Below are 18,523 nucleotides of genomic sequence, written 5' to 3' on the forward strand. Positions count from 1 at the left end.
AGTTGCAGCAGAGGAAGAGAACTCAGAGTCTTCAAGAGATGGAGTTCGTCGCAGCACTGCCCTTCGAGGAGGTGTGGAGTCAAACTTGAAGCGCTCAGAGAAACCATCCTCTTGAAGATCATCTTCAGAACACATCAACGTCAGCCCTTTCCATGTGCGGCGAGAGGTTTCATGGGCAACAAAGGCATTCTTGGTGGCAAGATTGCGAATGCGATTAACATCCACCAGGAGGCTTTGCATTTGACGCTTCAGCCAGTCATGATGCCTATCCTGTTTCTGATGAAGAGCCACAAGAAGCTCTCGGTCATTGAGAACACGAGTGCGCTTCTTGGGTCGTGGGGCAGTTGTACTGTCAGTGGCTTCAGTGAGAGCAGGATGCGGTGCACGTGTAGTGCCAGCCAAAGGATACACATGAGTGACTTCTTCAACTCCTTCAATGTTCTGAGAAAAACTTTAATGCTCTGCATTTTGAAGACTTAGAGGTTCCTTGGCAGGCTCGGGATAGATGGCTTCAATAGACATATCCACATCAGGCAGAAAAATCCGATGATTGCGAGCAGATGGCTGATATGAGATAGCAGAGTGAAGTTTGATCAGCCGCATTACCCATGGGGCGTAGAACTTCAAGCCAAACAGATCAGAGCCTGATGCAGCAAGTTGGCGAATGAAAAAGTCATGTGCATTGAAGCATTTTCCATGAAGAATATAGAAGACTAAAGTATTCATTGCACCTTCCAGCTTGGCATGTGGAGAGTGCCCTTTGATGGGCCAGAGAGTTCGCCTTATGATGTGATAAATAGTCCTTGGCAGATACTCTAGGTCTTCAACAAAGAACTCTTTGGGATATGCATCATCTTGGGGTAATGACTTCATCATACTGAGCATCTGACTCATGTTAGGTTCAGGATTCTGAAAGATGCTCTCCACAGCTTCACTGTGAAGTTGACAGCCAGATTCATAGAGATCACCGGGAGTGGGTAGACCAGTGAGCTCAATAATGTCAAAGGCTTTGGCTTCATGATGAACCTTTCCTGTCATCCACTCCAGGACCCAAGTCTTCGAATCTCTGTTATACCCGCGGATGTGAAGTGTGGCATAGAATTGGAGCAGCAACTCTTCATTCCAATGCTCTTGGTCAGTGACGAATGGCAGCAGTCCAACCTCCTTAAAGCAATCCAAAGCTTCTTCTAGACAGGGCAGACCAGCTATTGCTTCAACGTCAAGACGCTTGTGTGGGAAGATGCGACCTTGATTGTAGAGAATGCAAGAGTAATAGCTTCGCTGCGGATAGCTCTAGAACCGATCAGATGATATTCTTTCCCTTGAGTAGGGGTTCCTGGAGCTATTGAAGAATGTGTTGTCTGCTCTGAAGCCATTGATATTGAAGGATTCAGGTGCTGATGCAGGATCTGAGAACCTGGACAATCTTGGGATTGGCTTCTGTACCTGAGGTCTGTGCTCAACATGATAGTCGAACTGAGGACCGGCAGCAGGCGCAGGAACAGAAGCAGTGGGATCAGTGGCTTCGCTGGCTTCTGGTGCTTTTGTTGGTGAGGGCTCCACATTAGCTTCAGCCATGACAACGTCAGTGGCTTCATTGGTGTTGGTGGTGGCAGCCTTAGGATTTTCAACCTCCACTTGACGAGCTGGAGAATCGGTTACAATCACGTTCTCCTCGAGAACCGCTTCTTGGTGGGACAGGGGAGTAGCTTGTGGGACTTCTTCTTCATCGGCTGATGCAGCCGGAATGTCTTCAGCAGATTCAGCTTCAGACGCAGAGACTGGAGGACTTGGTCCTTTGCGAAGCCTGCGCAACGCAAGCGACGCCTGTGTAGTTGGAGTTGGCTGGGCCTCAAAGTCTTCTTCCTCTTGTGGGCGATCAGCCCATGAAGCATCCTGAGCAATTGGCGTCAGTGGACGACCAATTCTGATGAGTTTGCTGTGCTCGAGCTGAGGAAGGACTGCACCATCTTCTACATGGTCATCGTGACCAATGTCTTCAGCAGCGATGGGAGCAGCTGCTGAAAAGTCTTCAGCTTCATGAGCCTCTGTGAAAGTAGACTCATGAATTGTCAGTTGGCGTTCAGCGTCAGGACGAACCATGGAAATGGATTCAACAATCAAAGAGTCTGTGGGAGCAGCCCATTCTTTCTTGTTCTTCCTCTTCTTCTTGGAGGGGCAGTAGGAGAGGCTTCATGATGTTTCCTCTTCCTGGCTTCAGCCTCAGCAGTCCTTGTCTTCTTCAGCTCTGAGGCGGTTGACCGGGCTTTTGGCTTCGAGCCAGTCATTCTAGTTGGGAAGACAATGGGATCTGCTTCCTGCCTTGGTGCGTCGGGTTCAGCCGTAGCGGGCTTCTTCTTTTTCTTTGCAGCCATCCTGGGGTCGATGCCAGGACGCCCAAGGGCGTTGCGCTTCTCAGCCTCATTGTAGGCTTGCACACATCTGTCAGCCAGAACCTTCATGCACTCACGAGAACCCTGAGCTTCTGCATGTTTCTTGAGAAAGGCTTCCTTGAGCTCGTGCAGCATAATCTTGAAGTTCTTCACCTCTTGCACGCTGAGCTTGGCCATATGCTTCTTGAACTGAGCCTTTTCAAAGTCAATCTTCTGCTTCAGTTCAACAATGTGCTGGGCGATAGCTAGTTCTGAAGCAATGGCGCCATGGAAGGCGACACTGAGGCCAATGGGTAGTTGCAGATCTTCAAAGCTGATGTTTGGCGTGTCAAACCACTCATCAATGAAGTTGTGGATAATTGTTACATCAAAGAGAGGCAGATCATTGAAGATTTCTGCTTCTTCTTTGCTCTTGATGAGTTGCTCAAGAGCGTCATCTGCAAGATCTTCATCACTTGACAGATCAATGGCATCATTGCGCAGAATGGCAGCAGCTGTTAGCTCTTGGCTGGTGTGTGGCAGAGGCATCTTGACCTTCTGGGGCTTGGAGATGCGTGACAAATCTTCAGACTACACACTGTCTTTAGGAGGTGCAGTTGCCAGAGGCTTCGCCCGTGAGATTTTTGGAGCAGAGGCAGGCTTTGAAGCTTTAGGCTGCTTCTTTGGCTTCGGCGCTGCAGGCGCTTCATCTGATTCAGCGTCATCTGCAGGCTCATTCACAGCTGTCCCTTGAACCAAGATATGGGTGATGAGACCTTCAAGGTTGTAGAAAGGACCGACGACATTGGGTTCTGCATCACGTGTGCCGTCAACCCTTGGAGCTGAAGGACCAGGGTTGAAGTCTAGTCCCAATGTCTTGTTATTCTGCTTTGCTGAGTTTTCGACAAACTGGAAATTGCGCTTGAACAGAATATCGTCACGACAGCATAGCAGTGACGCTGGGTCAGCATCCGCAGGCTGTGGTCCACGGACCATGCAGGGATAGAAGCCTTGTTCAATGGCTTCATCTCTGGTCCTGGGTTGAAGATTTTTGTAGAGGATGTCTCCCCATGGTCGCTTGATGGCATTCTTTTCAGCATATTCCTTGGTCACAAATCTGTATTTGAACCACTGTTCTGCCCAATAGCGTCGAATCCATTGGATTCGCGTCTTGCACTGATTGTAATCCTCTTCAGGATCTGTCTTGTATAGCTCTGAGAGGTCATCGGGCAGATCTCTTGATGTTTCTCCTCGATGCTTTCTGCCACCCTTCCTTACTGATTTTTCTGAAGCCATGAACCTTAATCTGAAAAGCTTCAATACGTTCAGAGGCTTCAAAGGTTTTCGCTTGCTGGACAAACAGGAACTGGCTTCGGGAGAATTTATGTGATGCTGTAAGAATTCTGCAAATGAACGCAGACTATGAGAACCAAGGGATTCTCCCACGGACATGTACCTGTGACAGCATTAAGGTGCGAGGGAAGGGGAAGAGGTCATATGCATTCTCAGAAGATTTTGAAGATAAATCAGTTTAGAAGACATTGACCTCATTGTGCGAAGACATTCACTCATAGATAAGGAGTTGGTTCCAGATTTGTACGAATCCACGGATCAGTACAAGTGAGGAATCTAACTACTTTGTGAAGCATAAGTGAATATACTAGGCATGTTATGAGATACAGTGTGAAAGAGATCCAACTTGTGTGAACAGAAACTGCTTGTGGTAGAAAGTGATAAAGCTATAGGATCAAAGAGGCCGTAAAAAGGAGGTTTTATTTACCACACGAAGAACTGCTAGACGGAGTGGAAGAGGAGGCCGAGCAATTCGATCGTCCGTGCCCTAACTTGGCGACGAAGGACACCTACAGCGACGGCGGAGAAGGCGATGTCCGCGGTCGGCGTGAAGACGGTGTCGGAGAGGTTGCGTCAGCGAAGCGCTTCGTCGCCAGCGTCGTCGAGGGCTAGCGGTGGGGCTAGGGTTCGTGCGAGATTGGAAGAAGAGATAATGACTGCTGTGAGGTGTGTATTTATAGATACAGGGGCGGCACTGCGTTATTACACAGGTGCCCCTGGCGATTCGCATCTGAGGAACACGTGGCCATCATGCAGCATATCGGGGTTTCTTCCACGTCCCACGCACGCCTGGATTGTCGGGTGGTCGTTCCCACTTCTCCGGGTTTCAGGTGGAGGAATGAGCATTGAAAACGGACTTAATGGTTGTCTCTGTATCTTCTGCTGACAAGGACGCAGAGAAGACATTCGACAGTTTCAATAGAATGCTATGATTTGGAGAGATAGAGTTTGAGATAGAGAGCATAGAGAGGTTAGGGTCCGATCACATTCACTTAGTTCAAAAGATTCAACAAGAAGACATAGCTATAAGTGAATGCTGTAGAGGACAAAACACTAGTGTATATATATATATATATATATATATATATATATATATATATATATATATATAATCAACATAGTGAAGATAATCATGAAGATATGTTGAGATTGAAGCCAAACTAAATGTGAAGACATAGCAAATGTAACGCCATGAGTGAAACACTTCAAACAGAACATTTGGTGGTGGCGTTACCCATCGTATAGGAAGTATTAGACCCAGACACGGCGCACAATTATTGTGGCGCTCCGAAGTCAAATTTCACAATAATGTATTCATACTTAGAATGTATGTCTTCATTGATTGAAGATATACTTTACTTCGTGTGTTGCACATATAAGTCATCAATATGCATAAGTTTTAGGATGTGTGCCTGATCACAGGACATTTGAGGATTTCAAGATATTTAGCTCACACCGTAACTTGCAAAATCTCTTCTCATCCAAGGGCTTGGTGAAGATATCTGCCAATTGCTCTTCAGTGTTGACGTGTATGATATCAATATCTTTCTTCACAACATAATCTCTGAGAAAGTGATGACGAATCTCAATGTGCTTTGTCTTCGAGTGCTGAACTGGGTTGTTGGCAATCTTGATGGCGCTTTCGTTGTCGCAGTAGAGTGGCACTTGCTTCAGATGAATGCCATAGTCCTTGAGTGTTTGCTTCATCCATAGAAGTTGAGCGCAGCAAGATCCAGCAGCAATATATTCAGATTCAGCAGTGGAGAGAGATACACAGTTCTGCTTCTTTGAAGACCAACATACAAGTGATCGTCCCAAAAAATGACATGTGCCTGATGTAGACTTGCGATCCACCTTGTCACCAGCATAATCAGCATCTGAGAATCCAACCAGATCAAACTCTGAGCCCTTTGGATATCATAATCCTAGAGTTTGGGTGTGAGCCAAATATCGAAGAATTCGCTTCACAGCTAAGTGATGCGACTCCTTTGATGTCGCTTGGAATCGAGCACACATGCAAACACTAAGCATAATGTCTGGCCTAGATGCACATAGATAAAGTAAAGAACCAATCATGGAGCAGTATACCTTTTGGTCGAACTCTTTACCATTGTCGTCAGGACCCAGATGATGCTTGGCTGGCATTGGCGTCGTGAAGCCTTTGCAGTCTTGCATACCGAACTTCTTCAGGCAATCTTTGAGATACTTCTCTTGAGATAAGAATATGCCGTTGCGTTGCTGTCGTATTTGAAGACCGAGGAAAAACTTCAGCTCTCCCATCATGGACATCTGATATTGCTCTTGCATCATATATCCAAACTCTTCACTGTACTTCTGATTGGTGCAGCCGAAGATAATGTCATCCACATATATTTGGCACACAAACAGTTCACCATCATATGTCTTCGTGAAGAGAGTGGGGTCTAGGGAACCATGTATGAAGCCTTTGCTCTTCAGGAAGTATTTGAGTGTGTCATACCAAGCCCGAGGGGCTTGTTTGAGGTTATACAGTGTCTTGTTGAGCTTGTATACCATGTCAGGATGTTTTGGATCTTCAAAGCCAGACGGTTGTGCAACATACACTTCTTCTTCAATCTTGCCATTGAGAAAAGCACTCTTCACATCCATTTGATATAGAAGTATGTTATGATGATTTGCATAGGCCAGCAGTATGCGTATGGCTTCAAGTCGAGCCACAGGAGCAAATGTTTCATCAAAGTCAATGCCTTCCACTTGAGTATATCCTTGAGCAACGAGACGAGCTTTGTTTCTGACAACTTGACCATGCTCATCTTGCTTGTTGCGGTATATCCATTTGGTGCCAATTATGTTGTGCTTCCGAGGATCAGGACGCTTAACCAGTTCCCATACATTATTCAGCTCAAACTGTTGAAGCTCTTCTTGCATAGCTTGAATCCATTCAGGTTCCATGAAGGCTTCTTCAACTTTCTTGGGTTCTGTTATTGAGACGAATGCGAAGTGCCCACAGAAATTTGCCAGTTGAGTCACCCTTGATCGAGTGAGTGGACCGGGTGCATTGATGCTGTCAATTATTCTCTCAATCTGCACTTCATTGGCAACACGAGGATGTACAGGGCGAAGGTTTTGCTCTTGCTGATCATTGTCATTGTTAGTGGGATTGTCTTCAGGTTGAGCATTGTCGTCAGGTTGATCAGGTGCAGAGATGATAAGTTCCTCTTCAGGTTGAGCTTCAGAGGGTATGATTTCTCCAGTTCCCATTAGCTTGATTTATTCGCTGGATGGAACTTCATCTAGCACATTTGGCAGGTGATCTCTTTATGAACCGTTAGTCTCATCAAACCGCACATCCACTGTTTCAACCACTTTGTAATGAAAGAGATTGAAGACTCTGTAGGAGTGCGAATCCTTTCCATATCCAAGCAAATTTTGGTGCAAATTTTGAAGTGTGATGTGGATCCTTGATCCAGCACCTGGCGCCAAATACTCTGAAGTAACTGACATTTGGCTTCTTGCTAGTAAGGAGCTCATAAGATGTCTTATTCAGAAGCTTGTGAAGATAAACACGATTGATTGTATGGCATGCAGTATCAATGGCTTCAGGCCAGAATTTTCTTGAAGTCTTGTATTCATCAAGCATCGTTCGGGCCATCTCAATGAGTGTTCTATTCTTGCGTTCAACGACGCCATTCTACTGTGGCGTGTATGGGGTTGAGAATTCATGTGTGATGCCCAAGGTATCAAGATATGTATCAAGGCCAGTGTTCTTGAATTCAGTGCCATTGTCACTTCTGATGTGCTTTATCTTGGTGCCATAGTTGTTCATTGCTCGATTGGCGAAGCGTTTGAAGACATCCTGCACTTCAGTCTTGTAGAGGACTATATGCACCCAAGTATATCTAGAATAATCATCAACAATAACAAAGCCATAAAGGCAAGCAGTAGTAGTAAGAGTTGAGTAATGAGTGGGACCGAAAAGATCCATGTGGAGCAGTTCGAAGGGTCGAGTGGTTGTCATGATTGTCTTCGAGGGATGTTTGGCCCTTGTCATCTTCCTCGCTTCACAGGCACCGCATAAGTGATCTTTCTTGAACTTGACGCCCTCGATGCCTATGACATGCTTCTTCTTTGCAAGGGTGTGGAGGTTCCTCATGCCAGCATGCCCTAGCCTTCGATGCCAGAGCCAGCATTCTGAAGCCTTTGCTAGAAGACATATGGCAAGCTGTGGTCCTGCCGAAAAATCTACCACATACAAATCATCTTTCCGATACCCTTCATACACTAGAGACTTGTCAGATTCCATTAGTACAAGGCAGCGATATTTTCCAAATATTACGATCATGTTCAAATCTCAAAGCATTGAGACAGACATTAAGTTGAAGCCAAGGGATTCAACAAGCACGACTTTATCCATGTGTTGATCCTTTGAGATTGCAACTCTACCTAGACCCAATACCTTACTTTTACTAGTGTCAGCAAATGTGATGTGACTCTTGTCGGATGGACGTAAGGTTGAGTCCATAAGAAGGCTTCTTTTGCCAGTCATGTGGTTGGTACACCCACTATCAATAATCCATTCTGAAGACGCTGGTGTCGTACCCTACAGTGCAGTTAAGGGGATAGGCTTCACGAAGAGAATTGTGAAGCAAAAACATTTGACGAACCAGTGGGTTATGAAAGTTTAGATCCAGATTAGGACTGATAGGGAGAGTAGCAAGCGATTCAGGAACGAAGTACATAGTAAGGCCATTTGGGCATTTGATCTTGCGCCCTATAAGATATTTAAGGTCCCCAGCAATAGCGTCAGACGATTTTGATTTTCTGCTGCAGACCTTTCCCTGCAAAAGAGAGTTAAGCTTTCTTAGCCACCCACATCTTCAAGGGTGGCTTAGAAGCAATAAGTCTAAGTGCAACGTCTGAGAACTTTGGCTTTGGAGCCCTAGCAAAAAGTCTTGCAGACGGACAATAGTACTCATAAGAATAAGCAGAATAGTTCTTGGTCTTATGAACATGGCGGTTTGATGAACCGCGCTCATATTCATAGGCCTCAGTATGGTTTCCCTGCAAAACATTTGCGTTAGTGCGACTCAGGTGAGTCCTCTGTCTGTATGAAACCTTTAGACCGTATGAAGCCTGTGGTCTGAGGTTTGTCTTCTTCACGTGTGGTGTCATGATGACATTCACAGGAAGATTCTCCAAACACTTTTTCAGAACCTAGATCTTCTTCATAGGCGGTCCATTCCTGCAGTTAGTACCAATGTACCTGGCAAACACTTCATCATTCTGATTCTTAAACAGCTTATAGTTTGCATCAAAGGATTCATCAATGACAATGGGGTTTGCACAAGTGAAGCCAGATAGATTGGATAGATCTGCTGAAGATTCCTTTGCAGCAACCCATGTGGTTTTGGGGTACTGCTCAGTTTTCCAGTAAGAGCCATCAGCATTCATCTTCCTTACGAACCCAACACCCTCTTTCCTCGGGTTTCGGTTCAAGATCTACTTTTTGAGGACATCACATAGTGTCTGATGCCCTTTAAGACTTTTGTACATCCCTGTTTCAAGCAATGTCTTCAACCTAGCATTCTCATCAGCAATAGCAGTGGAATCCTCAGCAGAGGGGTTAGTTTCCACATCAACAGTTGAAGATATTGCAACAATAGCAGCAGTAGAACATTCAGCAACAGTAGTAGCATTATCACGCTCAATGCATTTAAGACATGGTGGTTCAAATCATTCCTGAGCGGAACTGATCTGTTTGGCGTGAAGTGACTCATTTTCCTTTTGAAGATCTTCATGAGCCGCTCTCAATTTCTCAAGATCTTTCTTCCTTTGAAGATAATCGTAGGAAAGCTTTTCATGAGTTGTTGAGAGCGTTTCATGACGACTTTCAAGTTCCTCATACTTAACATGAAGATTTTTTATGTCTTCAATTAAGGACTCAGATCGAGTCATTTCAGTGCCTAACAGATCATCGCTTTTGTCTAACAGTTTTTGAATATGTTCCATGGCTTTCTGTTGTTCAGTTGCAATTTTAGCAAGTGTTTTGTAGCTGGGTTTTGAACCACAATCAGAGTCATCGTCACTAGATGTTTGATAGTGGGTAGTGCGTGTGTTTACCTTGGCACCGCGTGCCATGAAGCAGTAGGTAGGAGCGGAGTAGTCCTTGTCATTTGCATCGGTGTCGGTGATGAAATCATTGTCTTCAGTGTTGAAGATGGACTTGGCAACGTATGCTGTAGCCAGACTTGCGACGCCAGAATCGGACTCCTCTTCAGACTCCACCTCCGCCTCCTCAGAAGCGGACTCCTCCTCTGAATCCATTTCCTTGCCAACAAACGCACGTGCCTTGCCAGATGAGCTCTTCTTGTGTGATAAAGACTTTGAAGAAGACTTGGAAGAAGACTTTGAGTATTTCTTCTTCTTCTTGTCGTCAGAGTCATATTCCTTGCTCTTCTTCTTCTTTTTGTTCTCATTGTCCCACTGCGGACACTCAGAGATAAAGTGGCCAGGTTTCTTGCACTTGTGACATGTTTTCTTCTTGTAGTCATGAGCAGAAGCTTCATCATTCCTTGAGCTTGATCGGGAAGACTTTCTGAAGCCTTTCTTCTTGGTGAATTTTTGGAACTTCTTCACAAGCATAGCAAGTTCCCTTCCAATGTCTTCAGGATCATCAGAACTGCTGTCAGATTCTTCTTCAGATGAGGAGACAACTTTTGCCTTCAAGGCACGAGTTCGCCCATAGTTTGGACCGTAGATATCTCTTTTCTCAGAAAGCTGAAACTCATGTGTGTTGAGCCTCTCAAGTATGTCAGACGGATTGAGTGTCTTGAAATCAGGACGTTCTTGAATCATCAGGGCTAGGGTGTCAAATGAACTGTCAAGTGATCTCAGTAGTGTCTTGACGACTTCATGCTTGGTGATCTCAGTAGCGCCAAGGGCTTGAAGCTCATTCGTGATGTCAGTGAGTCGATCAAATGTGAGCTGGACATTCTCATTATCATTTCTCTTGAAGCGGTTGAAGAGGTTGCGAAGGACACTGATTCTCTGATCTCTCTGGGTTGAGACACCTTCGTTGACCTTGGAGAGCCAGTCCCAGACTAGCTTAGATGTTTCCAAAGCACTCACGCGACCATACTGTCCTTTGGTTAGATGACCACAGATGATATTCTTGGCAGTAGAGTCCAGTTGAACGAACTTCTTGACGTCAGCAGCAGTGACACCTTCTCCAGCCTTGGGAACGCCGTTCTTGACAACATACCATAGGTCGACATCAATGGCTTCACGATACATGCGCATCTTATTCTTCCAGTAGGGATATTCAGTTCCATCAAAGACGGGGCACGCAGCGAAGACTTTGATTATCCCTGCAGTCGACATAGCTAAAACTCCAGGTGGTTAAACCGAATCACACAGAATAAGGGAGTACCTTGCTCTGATACCAATTGAAAGTGCGTTATATCGACTAGAGGGGGGTGAATAGGCGATTTTTATGAAAATCTTCAAAACGCGGAAGTTATGAAGACAAACGATAGAAATAAACCTATTACCCTGCAGCGGAAGGTAGACTACACTAGGCAAGCCATAGTCAAGTATTCAATAGAGTGAAAGCACAATGACTAATAACAGCAATGTAGTAAGGATCAGGTAGGAGGATATTATGAAGCCAAACAGAACACGCAGTCACTCAGTGAAGATAAAAGATAGTGCAATCATACAATGACTTCACAAGGAGTAACAGTACGTAAAGAGAAGGGAAGGATGAAACCAGTGACTCATTGAAGACAATGATGTGTTGGACCAGTTCCAGCTGTTGTGACAACTGTACGTCTGATTAGGGCGGCTAGGTATTTAAACCTGAGGACACACAGTCCCGAACACCCAGTCCTGAACACGCAGCTCAGGACACCCAGTCCTCACCGTATTTCTCTTGAGCTAAGGCCACACAGATCTCGCCAAATCACTCTGGTAAGTCTTCAAGGTAGACTCCCAAACCTTCACAGACTTCGTTCACCGGCAATCCACAACGTCTCTTGGATGCTCAGAACGCGACGCCTAACCGGCTGGAGGATTCACGGTCCTCAAGTGTAATAAGTCTTTAGATCACACAGACAAGAAGACTTAAGTGATGCCTAATTCTCTTTGGCTCTGGGTGGTTAGGGCTTTATCCTCGCAAGGAATTCTCTCTCAAAGGCTTCGAGGTGGGTTGCTCTCAACGACAAAAGCCGTATACTAACTTTGAGCAGCCAACCGTTTTTGGTTGTAGGGGGTGGGCTATTTATAGCCACTAGGCAACCCGACCTGATTTATCTGAAATGACCCTGGGTCACTAAGGAACTGCCACGTGTTCCAACGGTCAGATTTCAAACTCACAAGGCAACTTTACTTGGGCTACAAGCAAAGTTGACTTGTCCGACTCTGGACAAGATTCGCTCTCATAGTCTTCACTCGAAGACATAGGTTTTGGTTAGGCATCACTTCAGTCATTCTGACTGATTCTTTTGGACCCCACTTAACAGTATGGTGGTTCCTATGACTCAACAAAGAAGAAGAAAAAGAACTACGAAAGATCTAAGTCTTCGAGCTCCATAGGCTTCATGCGATGTCTTCTCTTATCATAGTATTCAATGTGAATATCTTCATATACCACCTTTGGCTTCAATGTCTTCATACATTTTTAGGGGTCATCTCTGGTAGGAAAACCGAATCAATAAGGGACTTCTACCGGTGTTATCCTGCAATTCTCACAAACACATTAGTCCCTCAACTAGGTTTGTCGTCAATACTCCAAAACCAACTAGAGGTGGCACTAGATGCACTTACAGAAGGCTATCATGACTAAGTTGGGCTTTTGCAAGACCGTGGGTACAAGTTGTTATGGGTATGGTTTCATCAGTTTCTTTTTCTGATCTGTTGAATGGAGAGAAGCTCGATTTTTTTCAAACCTTTTAGAGGGATCAGACAGGGAGACCCAATATCCCCTTACTAATTCTTGATCGCAACAGAGGGCCTTTTGTGCCTCCTCAAATCCAGTTCTCAGTCATCGAATTTAACAGGAATTAAGGTGGCCCCAACGGCACCCACCATTAATCACCTTTTATTGCAAATAACAACATGTTGCTATTCAAGGCTAATGTTGAGGGGCAGTTGCAGTGTCAAACCTGTTGGATACATATTAGTGCGTCAGGCCAAAGAGTAAATGACGAGAAGTCCTTAATTTTTTTCAGTAAAGGGTCTCAGGTGCAGTCAGAGAGCCTGTCAAGAATTCTTTGCAAGTGTACACTGAATCTCTAAGTGGTCGCTATTTGGGGATGCTAACAGGTGTTGGCCACTCCAAGAACGACACCTTTAAATACCTGAGGGGCCGAGTTTGGGAGAGGCCGAGTTTGGGAGAAGATAAAAGAGATGGATGGAGAAACTATTGTCTGCCACAGGGAAGGAGGTATTAATTAATTCAGTGGCTCAAGCTATCCTTGTTTTTTCCATATCTTGTTTCAGATTACCACACAGGTTGTATGAGAATGGCACGTCTATCACAAGACAATTTTGGTGGGGTTCTTAGCAAGGCAAGAGAAAACCGAGCTGGGTGGCATGGGACATAATAACAAGACCAAAGCATTTGGGGGTTCTAGGCTTCCGTGACTTGGAGATTTTCAATATGGCTCTTCTGGCAAGACAGGCTTGGCGAATAATGGTAGATAATACATCATTGAGTGTATGTATGCTCAAGGCAATCTATTTCCCAGTTGGTGAGTTACTGGATGCAGAATTGGGGTCTCACCCTTCTCAAATATGGCGTGCGATGCTAGATGCTTGTGATATATTGGCGCAAGGAATTATTCATCGGATCAGAGACGGAGAAAGCACATGCATTTGGACTCATAACTGGATACCAAGAGACAACTCCAAACGTCCCATCACATCTCGGTTGCCAAATCCACCTGTGATGGTTTCTCAGCTTATTGACGCAATGACGGCATCTTGGAAAGAGGATGTGATACACTCGGTTTTCACTCTATTTGATGCGGCTGAGATTATCAAGATTTCATTATGCACAAGGACGGTTTCCGATTTTTGGGCTTGGCATGAGGAGAGCCGGGGTTTATTTACGGTGCGTTCAGCTTACCGTATGATCATGCGCACAAAGCTTAGCAGGGGGAGCTGGGTCGCCGAGGATGCAGGCTCGTCGAACTCCCAAAATGAAAGTAATCACTTGTCCTCGATCTGGCATATACAGGTGCCTTCCAAGTTGTGTGTTTTTGTATGGAGGCTGGCAAGGCAATCAATACCCCGTGGGGTTCTGCTGAATCATCGAAATGCAACTAAACGGGTCATGCTCATTCGTCGGGGTGAGCCCCACGTGCCGGCACAGCACAATTATTATTATTATTATTATTATTATTATTATTATTATTATTATAGACCTAAAAACAGGTCTAAAAGCACGCGAGGGCCGAGACACGTGTCAGGTCGGCCCGGCCCGTTTAGTTAATGTGTTGTGTGCCTGTGCCGCGAGGTGAGGCACACCAGCACCGCGGGCGACTATTTATCGCATTAAGCAAGATGGAAAGTTTCTCTCGCTAAAGCATCCGCAGCTTTCGGGCTGGTCCACTCATGATTTTTTTTAATGAAATGGTGTAAAAAAGGGGGAGTGCTCGCACCGGGATCTGTTGGTTGCTACGCAGTAGTGTTGCCACTGAGCTAACAGCAAGTTCGTGTTCAATAGGCAGGCCGCGACCTACTAGAAGGGGAAGAGTGGGGTTTTTTGTTTTTCTTCTGTTTCTCCGGGTTTTTTTATGGTTTTCTTATTTTTTCTCTGGTTTTCTTTTTTTATTGTTATACTTCAAATTTTTTTGGGGTTTCTCATTGTTATTATCCATATATTTTTTTCCTTTCTCCCTTTTCTCCATTTCTCTTTTGCTTTCTTTCTCCTTTTTTGTTTTCTCTTTTGCGGTTGTTTCTTTCGTTCTATTTTTCGTTTTCATTTTTCTCTGATTTATTTTTACTTCTACATTTTTTTAATACATGGTTAACATTTTTCGTACACATTTGTAACATTTTTTTTAATTCATGGTCAACATTTTTTGTATACGTTTTTTTACATCTTTTTAAAATGATTGATTAATAGTTCTCAAATAAAAAGATTAACACTTATTTAATACATGATCAATATTTTTTCTATACACATTTAACATTTTCCAAACACTTGATTAACATTTTTGGAACACTTGTTCAACATTTTTTTCAAATGCTTGATTAACATTTTTATAAACATGATCATAAAATTTTCATCATTTTTTTAATACATGATCAACATTTTTTCTATACACATTTAACATTTCCCAAATGCTTGATTAACATTTTTTAAATACTTGTTCAACATTGTTTTAATGCTTGATTAACATTTTTATGTACATGATCAAAAAAATTCATCATTTTTTCAATAAGTGGTCAACATTTTTTCAATACGAATTGTGGCAGTTCTACAAGTACATGTGCTACCAAGAGCACATGAGAAGATACAACTCAAGATGAGCATCACCAGAAGCTAAAACACAAGTGAGTTTGGGTATGCCATACATACATACTGATACTAGAATCATACACCACCAAAAGCAAACTATTTCCAGGGTTGCTGAAGCCGCAAAGCTTACTTAGCACTCAGTTCAAACAAAGCGGCATAATAAGATAGTCTAGTCTCTTGCCAGGCATAAAAGTACTGCAACAAAAAGCAGAAACGTCGTGAGAATTTTAACAAGAAAAAATGGTGGATGCGCCGGTCATCAACTGCTTCTGCCTTCTTCTTCTCTTAGCTGCAAGTTGCTGTCGAGTGCAAACCACTTTCACCCTTTCAAAAGTTCTTACATTTATTCTCCTTAACATGACATTAGTCACGCTTGCGAGTCTTTGCCATCAGCACATTCTCTGGGAGGTCCTGGTTAGAGGGAAAGGTTTCTTAAATAAGACAACCCAAAAGTAAATGTTGAACTGTAACAAACTGAGGAAGAAAGCATGTGCCTGCAACTGCAAGCCTCTTTTTTCTTATATAAAAATAAAGAAATGTATTGAACAGAAATACTATGGGAATGAGCATTCTAACTCACTGTAATGCAATTTTTTTTCATAAATGTATGAAATGCAAATATCTACTTTTGGAGAGTCACTAAAAGTCATTATGCTGAAAAAGATGGCCGCCCTATTTGATTGAAATGCTCAGTCAACTCTTATTTGCCAAACAACACAAACATGTTTCTGAAGATATCTAGACGATTAAACATGTACGTTTGCAGTTCAAGACCATAAATATTACTGGGCGTAAACATTACCACGGCATCTGAATTCATATGTGTTATCACAAATGTTTATTAGTATTCACCTATCGATTTGCATGCCATGCTAGACGGCAGAAATAAAATGTAGATTTGATAGGTTTGATTTATTAGTACAACACAGGTGTTATACGCTGCCACTAGGATAGAGGGAACTTTCATTACATAAACTGGCATTGAGAAGGTGACACTAACTATCACAAACTATTGTCACAGCAGCATTAAGCGCTCCGCAAATTTTAGTGAAACTAGGGAATCACTAGCACACCGCGTTGCTCGCCAAGTTACTTGTGGCACCAACCACCCAGGTTCCAACCCAACTTCTCCTTTTCAAGGAAAAAAACAGTCTCCAGTGCCTTTGATCTTGTTTTTATTTTTAACGAAACTAACACCTTGCCATCTATGTGGACATAGCAGTCGACTGCACTCCACAACAGTTTTCATGGTTCCCATTAGGCTGGTGTGGACATACGAGTCTGATCTAGTGTATGTCTCGGCTGTCCATGCCTAAGTCGATGTAAGAGGCTGGTTTGGCTAGTGTGTTTGCCACATGGAAAGTCAGCGTCAATTACAATATGTCAGTTGCAAATTCAAGCATATTTACAGAGTGGGTCATTATAAAAAGGGTGATGGCAAAACAGAATTTTTCGGGTGGTCTCATTTAGCAAAATCAGGAGCAATAGTATGACCCGAAGTTTCTAATCTCAGATGCATTGTGAGATAAAAACACACAAAAAAACATTCAACCACTATGGTCAACTTACTGCACAAATTGAAGCTATTCCACCTAACATGCAACCAGAATTGATAACTTGGTGATGATGCCAGCAGGCAAAACCCAAATTTAGAATGCTATCTAGTGCGCCCTCAGCTGACTGTGAGTCTCACCAGCCAAAGGCAAGAATTCATTTGACATGATGCACACTGCACAGTGCACAGCCCAGCAAAATTTAAAAATAGTGCAAAGTACCATTGTTTTGATAAATAGTGGTGCTTGCTGCTACTAATGTTATTAACACTGGTGCTTTATGCAAGCTAAAGAATGGATCCCACCACAAAGTAGCAAACTAAAATTCACAGATTTCGAATTGCCCGGATGCACTAACCATTAGAATAGTACCAAAACACCGACTAGCAATATGAATGAATATTATAAAGGATGGGAAGTAACTTGGCCACATCAGCGTTAGTTCAGGACCGTTTCCAAAGTAGAGAATGATAATGTACACACTACCATATAACTAACACTCGCATCAGATTGCAATTGCAATGCCATATGCAAGCAAAGTAATTAAAAATTGAGGGCAAGCTTACCAGTTCAAAGAGTTGGTGGGGACAAGGACGGTGGGAGATCGGCATACAGGTCACCAAAAATGACTTTATCACCAGTCTGACAGAAGCACTCAACCTGAAAAGTCTGGAGATTCAGTGAAAAATAGCTGATTGGCATGTCGTCTTGATACCCAGTTAGGAGTAAGTATCCACCAGCTACACCCATGATGCCATAGCGATAATTTTCCGGCAAATAAATTACTGACTTGGATTGCCACTGGTTTCTGCCATTCACATCCTTAGACTGTACGGCATACAGGAGATGATCTGCACCAGGTTCAGGATGCTCAGAGATAGTAAGCATCCCAAGCCTTCCTCCTCCTGCCTCTACAATGGCCATCTTTCGCACATCAGGGCCAGGTGGAGGCGGGAGGTCAACAGTGGAGAACTCTATCCTGCGCGCATCGAGCACGAGCAACTTGTTAGACCGGAAAACCTCCCAATAGAAGCAGCCATGGGCGTAGAAGCGGTGCAACGCCGCCCCGCATCGAAACACGTCAACTGTAACAGGATTAGCGAGCCATTGTCCGGCGCAGGTGGAGAAGACGAAGAGCAAGAGCTTGGCTGTGCACCGCACCAAGTACATGACTCTGAATGACGACCAGTCAGCCCCAACGTCGTCAGGGCCAGGAGGAGCGAGGAAGGCCTCGCAGTCCACGATGTCCGGCCTATGGACTTGACCGACTAGAAGGTCGGGGAGGGCAGGCAGCAGGAGGTAACGACGGTGCAGGGGGTCGCAGACGGCGAACTCCGTGACCAGGTGGCTAGGGCTGTAGTCGCCGCCGATCCCCTCGAGGGCGGGGGAGAAAAGGGCGCGGCCGTCGCGGTGGCGCCAGCGGTCGCGGGGTGGGGGCATAAAGGAGCACGACAAGTCGGCGTCGGCGTAGGTGGCTGCCGCTGCGGCGGAAGGGTGGGGCGGCTGGGCGGGGATGAGGCCGCCGCAGAGGATGCCGAGGAGGGGCGGCGGGTGGAGGGTGCGGAACCGGCGGAGGAAGGGATGGCCGGTGATGACGCGGCGGAAGGAGACGCAGGCCGTGGAGGCGCGGGCGAGGTCGGCGGCCGCGGGGAGGCGGAGGAAGATCTCCTCCAGAAGTTCATCTGGGAGCGCCATTAGGGCCGGCCGGTGGATGAGATTTGGGGGAGCTACAGCCTACAGCA

At 44.7% G+C, this 18,523-nt stretch overlaps 1 protein-coding gene across 1 annotated transcript; it reads right to left on the bottom strand.

The window, feature by feature from the left end:
• Positions 1-15,224: 15,224 nt before the first annotated feature.
• On the bottom strand, positions 15,225-18,523 carry LOC119332225. The gene is made up of 2 exons (XM_037605410.1): positions 17,348-18,523; positions 15,225-15,639 (listed from the first exon to the last, which is right to left on the bottom strand). The coding sequence occupies exon 1, from the start codon at positions 18,474-18,476 to the stop codon at positions 17,352-17,354; it is 1,125 nt and encodes a 374-aa protein (XP_037461307.1). The 5' UTR covers positions 18,477-18,523; the 3' UTR covers positions 15,225-15,639; positions 17,348-17,351.

Source organism: Triticum dicoccoides, chromosome 7A, assembly GCF_002162155.2.
Source record: "Triticum dicoccoides isolate Atlit2015 ecotype Zavitan chromosome 7A, WEW_v2.0, whole genome shotgun sequence".
Lineage (NCBI taxonomy): Eukaryota > Viridiplantae > Streptophyta > Magnoliopsida > Poales > Poaceae > Triticum > Triticum dicoccoides.

What these genes read in the sequence shown, in the direction of transcription:
- LOC119332225 (XM_037605410.1), bottom strand. Translation starts at nt 18,476, where the DNA reads ATGGCGCTCCCAGATGAACTTCTGGAGGAGATCTTCCTCCGCCTCCCC.